Genomic DNA, 9,116 nt, shown 5'->3' with positions numbered 1-9,116 from the left:
ATAATTAGAGTATATTTTCTTATTTCTGTTGTTATTCTCTTAATAACAGCAAATTCAGAAAACCAGCATACTGTCAGCTGTAGAGGTGTTGCATACACAACATTACTGAAGTACTGAAGTCTCTCAACTATAAAGGGAAGACTGTAGCTTTTTAAAGAGGTAGTTTGTCACAACTGCAGTGGTGGGATTTTCCCTGTGTAATAATGTTTGGATGTAATTATGTAAAGCCGGATATGCATTTAACTGCCATTAATTCCTGATAATGTGATAACCGCACAGTTTCAGGGTTGATTGGCTACACAAGTTTGTTGCAAAATAACTAAGCATGGATATGTGTGTACCTCTGAGATTCTGCTACCTATTAATTGCAATGATGTCATACAGTCAAGGTTCGTGCATCCAAACTTAAATGACTTGTGGTATAGTTGTAGGGATATGTTTAGAACTCTTATTGCAGACATTTCAATTGTCAAAATAATGAGATCCTCCGATGTAATGGGATGTCATATTTCAAAAGAACAAACGTATGTAAATCTAGTCAATAGCCATCCTGAAGTTGACATTTCATTTTTGCATATGCATACAAAAAATAATACAACTGTATATGTACATATGTATATGTACATAATAGCCATTTAAAGAAGATGCCTTACATAATGTATGCATAGCAACTTAATCACATCAAAAGATTCAGGTGCCATTTTACATTTCCCATGCAGGTTGCACACAAGTGCATGCATTATGATTTCAAATTGCTTGCTGATATATCAAATTGTTTCGTGCAAGCTAGATACCTGTGCTTAATATATACCAACACTATATTGATGTGTGTTTGTGTAAAGCAAATAATTATATGTGACCGGATTTGACAAAACCAGGCTTCCGCACACATCCAAATTTACGACTTTGAAGGACCATAATTCAGTATGAAAGTGAGCTATCAGTTTCAAATTTGGACTTGTTATTACATAAAGCAATGAAAGCATTGTGTGAAATTGTAGGGCAATAGCATAATGCGTTGTCAAGTTACTAGCAATTAAAGTTGAAGAATTGGATGTGTGTGGAAGCCTGGTTTTGTCAAATCTGGTCACATAATTATATGGATGGCCCATAGCTAGTATATAAACCTCTTACATATAGAAGTGTAAACCATGCATACAAATGTTCAAGCTCCAAAACTATTGTGCTAAAATATGATACACTAGCAATTCTTTTTGCAGAAGGAGAACAGCATAAACATCACAGTACAGTAGCTATAAAGTGGGGTTTTAGGAGCGTCACTTAACCTACAAAAGCCATAGGATTTTTAACATTTGAATGCATTAATATGGCTTAAGCTTGATGCTATAAACATTGTTTAATTTGGCCATAGCATAATAGAAAGTTTGAAAAATAAATAAATTTTTGTGTGCCTACACACCAGGTCACACATAGCATAAAAGATGATGTGAAAAGTATGTAGTTTGGATTATAGCCACATATTATAAGCCCTTCTGCTAAATGTCTTCTCCCTCCCCCCTTAGTTTATAATAATGAATTTTCTAATATTGAAATTTGATCTAACTCTCCAAAATAATTGTAAAATTGTGATAGCTTTAATTTACCCAATAACTTTTAAAAAATCATTTACATACTACTACTGTATCTGCCATGGTGGCTTATAAAATTCTTAATTGCATATATAGTAATTTACACCACTAATGCCTGTGGTCTGACTCAATAAATGAGTAAAATGTTTGAGCTGTCTTGCCACATAGAGAATAAATTTCTAAGTGATGGAATCTTACTTTTACTTAAATAGTAGTGCATTCTATACTGAGTGTGCCAGAATCATTATAGGAACAATAAATTCCACTAAACAGCTTCCACCAAATACTAGTAGGAAAGAGGTTTCCAGAAGTATCCCTAATCCCACCCTTGATTAATGACTTACTATTACAAGCACAATTTGGTCTAGTACATTTAATTATTTTGACAGCAATGTTTTGACAATTGGTGTAGTTGTTCACTTTGATTATGCAATTCAGTTTCAGATATACATCACTATGGCAGCCCAGTTTCAATATCCATTGAACTTAATGTGTAAGAAAAGATCAAACAGTTGTATAATCATGGTGTAAACATGTTATGGCATAAGCTGCATGTAATGTATATTTCCCTGTTACACTAAAATAATATTATGCTACATAAACAGGTACTGACTGACCAACACAGATACTTACAAAGCATTATCAGTAACAGTTGCTTTTACAGAAATGATTTATGTAATATACTCTATATATTAGGGATATTACACTAGCAGTGACCCATGACCCCTGCCCTTTTTCGTATGCCAGGAAATTTTGTTTTTATGTTATGTATATGTAAAAATTTTGTATATGATCATTATGAGATAGCAAGCAAAATCAATTTCTGCCCAATATTAGAAACCAAGTACCATTTTACTTGAAAATATTTGTGATCAGACTTCAAAAACCAGCCATGTGGCACAAACTACATCCCATCACATAGCAGTTCTTATCCTCAACATTCTATAAATTGTTTTTAAAGCAAATTACATAATAGTTTAAGGTTACGGGATACTGAGCAACTGTCAAACAAAATTTTATTACGTAATTAAGGCGGGTTTGGTGTTGTTGTGTTGTGTATCAGCTGGTAACAGGCTTAAATTGTTGGGAGAATCATAGCGTGCTGACTGGACAGGTACAAGGTACAAGAAAACACACGTAACACTACAAGATAACATAGATACAACACACTTAGCAACTGGCGCACCTGTAAGCGCATGCATAGTTTTGCTGACTAATGGCGATATTTTCCTGAACCAAAAATCAGGACTGTCAAACTAGTTGTTAACATTTTGTATAAACAGAATACTAGTTTGGCTTCTTGTCTAGGTCCTGACGGAGCCATTTGTTAGAAATAATGTTTCTAGTGCTTGTGATATCAATTTAAAAATTAATTTTGTGACCACAGTGTCTTGCTTTAGGCCATATTGTAGTCATATTTCAGCAACTATACACATTATTCACAAATCCTCTTGTCAGTCCCTCACAAGTGATGTTCTTCAAATCTTAGAATTGTTAGTAAGTTCTCATGGTTCTTCATTGGTCTGATTTTTGGTTCATAGTTTTCACTAATTGGCATGGGGACAACTCACGTTTCCATAACAGCATTTGAATTCCATGTCGATTAATGAGAAGTTAAGAATGCATAAATATTTGATAACAATGCATTAAGAAAAATCAAACCCCTAATCATGAAAAATGATTGAAAGTGTACATGTGGGGTTTACAGTATCCCGTAACCTTAAACTGAGCTGATGATGGAAAGCCATCCATTTTATCAAAAAAAGCTAATAACTAACCTACCACCAGTACAAATTGGCTGGTAGCTACTGAACTGTTGTCATCTTGTGTTTGTCTTCTGGGAACTGTAAAGTTGGACTTGTATAGGAATGGAAAATCTGCCACAATCATTAGCTTGGCAAGTGTTTTATGTCAGCTAAAAATAAATGTTTAGTATATGTTTTGCATCATTATCAAGTAGTATTCAGAGCCTCCAATGCATACATGTAGTAGAGCTTATAACTTGATAACACCACTCTCATCTGATCATCTTTCACCCAAACCTTGTTGTGAGAAATTATGATGATACAACACTCATGGAAAAGCATTTCTATTTGTGCTCCAGTTTTACCATGAATGGCTTTATATCAGATTTCCTTACTTTGAATATATATACATATTAAGCAAAAATATAAAAGCCATTGGTGTACCAATAATGAACAGTGAGATGAAAACAATGTTTTGCAAACACTGGTTGCATTTAGAGATACGTAGCTAAGCCACTGAACTGGAGCTGAATATAATAGCTAACACCTTTAGCTAACAATATGTTGTGCTATATGCAGAGGAAGTTTCAAATTCAGTTGTTTACCAAACTCCCTTGATTTATGTTTAGACCACATTTTTGTGATCAAGTCTCCAGGATTGTTATGCATTCAACAACATTTTAATTTTGAGATGCTGACTCCCTCTATTAATACATTCACAAGTTCCTAGTGTTAAGCACTCATACAGCTACAGTAATTTGCAAGTAATCTCTTACAGCATCATTGGCACCATAATTATTGTATTCATACTAACAACAAATGTAAGTTAATATATCACTCAATTAATAACTCCACATATGTAATTTTAGCCCAATGTCCAGCTCCAACCAACGGAGTACTTCATTGTAATGGTATAACTACACTTTTTGCCACCATTTGGGACAGCTGCACATTTTCCTGTAATCAAGGCTATGAATTACAAGGACCTCAATTTGGAACCTGCAATTATTACTACACTTGGAGTCCTACTTGGAGTGGAGGACTACCTACTTGTAGATCCCTTAGTTGTCCAGATAGAATTTCAATTTCAAATGATACGTTTGTGCAACTACAAGCATGCGATCTGACATATTTATCACGATGCAGATTATATTGTCGTGAGGGCCTCATTGGAGATGATGTCATTTACTTGTGTAATATAACAAGTGATCCTGGTGTATTTGACTGGGTACCAATTGGTGGAATACATGCATTTTGTGAGAGAGGTTTGTGATTCGTATAGGTACTTATATAGTACAGAAGTAGTATGTATTTAACTATATAGGTGCAAACGTACTTTCACAAATTCAACTTGTGGTATACTGTTAACTATGTACTTATGCTACTGTAGAATTGACAGCCACCTATTGCATGCATTCACATTTATATTCAACTACAGTATTCAGGAATGTAAAATTTAACAATATTTTCAGAAGCTCACAAATTAGCTATCTTGGTATAACTGTAGTACTAACATAATCATGTCACTCTATATATCCAACCATGAAAAGTGTTAAAGACACACTTCAAGTGCACACATTACAGAATTTAAAGCTACTAATTTGTATGCTCCTAGAGAAGGTCAGGAGAAGGGAGGCTATTCTCTCAATGAAAAGTTTCTATGGTTAACATTTATTTGATTTGTAAGCAATTCTAGGGATACTTTTAATGCAATGACATCATGTAGAATTTTCCCATACATATGTATAAATTACACCTGTCTTATTTTAGTTCGTTGCCCAGCTCCAACAAATGGATTGTTTCAGTGCACAAATGAAGACACAGGCATGGCTGGCAGCAACTGTACATTCTCCTGTAATCCAGGTTATGAATTACAAGGAGTTCAAAATGGAACTTGTTTAGCTAACCATACATGGAGTGATGGATTGCCATTTTGTGTGCTCCTCAACTGTCCCAACAGAATTTTACTTGATGAAAGAGAAATTTCTTTGGTAGGGTCATCATGTCGTTTATACTATGGAGCACGATGCCAACTATCCTGTCGTGAAGGATTTGATGGAGATGATGTTGTTTACTTGTGTAATGTAACAAGTGATCTTGCTGTGGTGGATTGGGTACCAATAGGTGGAGTACACACAGCTTGTGAGAGAGGTTTGTCATATACATAAAGCTGGTTATAAGTACAATATGTACTAGCTATATAACATACTTTCCTCACCCGTAGTGAATGTAATTGTACCATATACCAGTAGGAATTTACTCAGATAATAGTCATATGCATATCCCTAATAAACCATCTTAATCTACTGAGTAAATAAATGTTTGTCTAACCAATAACCTCTGTTTGATTTATCATACTCTTTCAGAGGTGGTTGGATTGACTAATGCTGGGGATTCTGAAAAGGAAGACACAATTAGGGTAAATATATAGCCATGTCAGTGGTCATATATATAGACTCAGAAAAGTTCCAAGAGCTGAGAAATTCGATACTGTCTCAAGTGTCTATATACATACATATGTAAACAACTAAGAATATACAGTACTACTACTCATATAAATTACGTCATTTTCAAAAAAAATTGATCAACACATCACAACCGCATGCATTGCATACTGTGCAAAAGTAATCATAAAAACCCCGGAACACTCATTGTTGATAAATGTTTTTTTTTTTTATTCAAGTGCTCTATTACACCTGTGTCAACTGACTACCAGCAAACATACATCACACTTGTGCAAACTTAATTTAACATATGTCAGTTTCTAGAATATAAATAAAAAATATCTATTAGTTTTAAATGTTTAATGAACCATCATACAAGGAGTATTCCAAACATAGATTTCATGTTGGACAAAAATTGTACAGAAATTTCATTTACACAGATGCTGAACCATACATGGTGGTGTATTTAAATTAGTAACACCATCATGGTAATAGTATATAATATGTATACAGACAAATACATGTTTATAAACCTTTTCAGTTCAATGTCCAGCTCTGCAGAATGGTTTACTTCAATGTTCAAATGGAGCTACTGGCACATATGGGGATACCTGCACATTTTCATGCAATCCAGGTTACGAATTACAAGGACCACAATTTGGATATTGTTTAACTGACAGAACTTGGAGTAGAGGATCACCATCTTGTGTGCCTCTTAACTGTCCTAATAGAATTTCAACTACTAGTGGTATTGTACGCCTACGAGTATGTTCGCTGACATACTTAACACGCTGTAGAATATCCTGTCGTGATGGCTTTATTGGAGATGATGTCGTTTATTTATGCAATGTGACAAGTGATCCTACTGTAATTGATTGGGAACCAATAGGTGGAGTACACTCATTCTGTGGAAGAGGTTTGTTTAGTTGTATGTGATTGCCTAAATATAGCTAGCAATATTGACTGTGACGACAGAAGATATAGTGGTTTGACATGAGTACACAAGAATTCGTATGTATACATAACTATATACATGTTATGTTAATAGTTATAGAGACACTTCATGTTTTGATACTTAGCTATCTATAATTGTGACCGAATTTTGGAAAATCACCCTTATGGGCGCATTTGACACATTAAATATTTAGCTATGAAACACAACATTATAAGTTAAATTTCCACCCATTTAAGGGTAGAATACACCATATATACCTTGAATTACAAGAACAATTTTAGAAATATTTAAAAAGTGTTTTCTGCTATTAACAGCACCATGCAAAAATTCTAATTGTTTCAGGCACGACCATAAGGGCGATTTTCCAAAATTAGGTCACAATTGTGCATATACCTTCTATTCATGTATGTGATTCATTGACGTGACGTGCATTCTACTATTATAATAGCCACCAGTAATTCTAAGCCCAACAACGAAACTAAAAAAACTGGCAGCATACCATATGGTACTATAGCTGGAGGAGTGAGTGCAGCAGTGGCAGGAGTTACTTTAATAGTTATAGTATGCACTATACTAATTGTAAGAGCACCTTGCAAAAGGAAAGATCACCATGTTAATAATCAAGGAACTTGCTCAACAACAAACACACAAACACAGCCCCTGGTCAACCCTATCCAGTACACAACGAGATGAAAGAGAGCAGCTTTATGGATAGTGGTAATATGGCATTACCACATTACAGTGCTCAATGTCATCAATTTTATGGTATGGGTGCTTGCAATTTAGCACAATCACCACCTTATAATGTATATGCACCAGTCGAATATGAGATTGCTGAACAGAGAAACCTGGAAGAACAGAAGGAAATAAATGAATATTATTTGGATATGAATGCTGTAAAAGAACAAGCAACAGAACAGCCACCAGTGTATGATACAATCCCCGACTGCTATGAGAAGCCAGCATATGAAAATTGGCATCCTAGGCCTGCTTCTCCAGGTCCCTTGCCTATTGGGAGAGATGATGGTAATCCTCAGTATTATTGAATGACTGAAAACTGATGACAAAATTGCTGCAGCTTTTATATCGTAACTTTTGCATGCTATAATTTTTTACCATATTAACTACCTACACTAATTAATATTGCAAATGTACACGAGCTTGTTTTGCCTTAACTTCACATCATTACAAATTGCTGTGCTTTATTTTTCAGTATTAGAGTTGTAGCTATCCTTTTATAGTTGATCAAGTATTATATGGTTGTTTGAAATTATTGAGAGCAAAAGCAGTTGTTACATATGCAATCGACTATGTAAACCAGAAGTAAACTTTGCTACACTGTAGCTATAATAATATATTGAAATATTCAATATGTTACTTCTATTATAGTGTACACTGGAGCAGGTAGTTTATCTTACCTTTTGTGTCTCAACAGCTATGTATACTACTAACTAATTCCCATTTCGGTTTTCAATGAGTGACTGGGCCTTCACGAACTGGTCTACTGAGCACAAACTACAGCCCATCATTTAACAGGCCACATCTCAGTATTGGATCAGAATATTTGAGCTTTGTAACTAAGCCAATTCAGGACTGAAAATTACATGGCTATAGCATAATGTCATAAATCATCAAAGCTGAAAAAGAGGCAAATTTTATATGCCCACAGGCCTATGATTGTGCTTCACAATAAGGAGCTAGAGAGATACACATGCACATGTTTGCAATAACTTCTAAATGCATAGCAACTTGAAAGCTCATTATATTATGTAGCTACATCACTTTGTTTACATGTTGTAATCCAATCTAGAGATGTGGAATTATGCCCAAATTATTTTGGTGATGATAATGAGGCAGAGAATTGAGCTAGCATATTTAGACCATAATTGGTATAGAAATACATTTGAGGTAGATATACTCTAATAGAGCAGTCACATATTCTAATGAAAAACCATTGAAATAGCTCATTACACCATTACAGTAGTAACAGCTTGCTGGCAAAATTAAATTTTTTATTAATAGGTATATACGACTAGATTTATCATTTTTTTACTGCTTCAAAGTGTGGCTGAACATTTCAGAAACTAAAACTAAAGAGAAGTTATCAAAATGGGGACACTTTTGAGAATAAAGAGTGTACATATTGAGTATGTTAAAACTTAGCATAATGTTTTTTTGGAGAAATTCAGAATAAAATTATGATGTAAATTTGAGCATGATTTCCACAAGCCTAATGTCAATATAAAACACCTTGGGTATATTGATAATTAGCTATGTGCCATATGAGCATAATGTGTCAAGCAAATACAAAAAAAATTCTGTACATGTGAAAATTTATATATATATATAAGGCTCTCAGTAAAAGTTATAGTGAAATTACATA

At 34.2% G+C, this 9,116-nt stretch overlaps 1 protein-coding gene across 1 annotated transcript; it reads left to right on the top strand.

The window, feature by feature from the left end:
- Positions 1-265: 265 nt before the first annotated feature.
- LOC136266733 (P-selectin-like) lies at positions 266-7,938 on the top strand. The gene is made up of 5 exons (XM_066061755.1): positions 266-389; positions 4,204-4,599; positions 5,105-5,485; positions 6,320-6,694; positions 7,182-7,938. The coding sequence occupies exons 1-5, from the start codon at positions 326-328 to the stop codon at positions 7,424-7,426; spliced, it is 1,461 nt and encodes a 486-aa protein (XP_065917827.1). The 5' UTR covers positions 266-325; the 3' UTR covers positions 7,427-7,938.
- The last annotated feature ends 1,178 nt before the right edge of the window (positions 7,939-9,116 follow it).

Source organism: Dysidea avara, chromosome 9 (assembly GCF_963678975.1).
Source record: "Dysidea avara chromosome 9, odDysAvar1.4, whole genome shotgun sequence".
NCBI classification, from domain to species: Eukaryota; Metazoa; Porifera; class Demospongiae; order Dictyoceratida; family Dysideidae; genus Dysidea; species Dysidea avara.
This window is presented reverse-complemented; position numbering and strand designations above follow the sequence as displayed.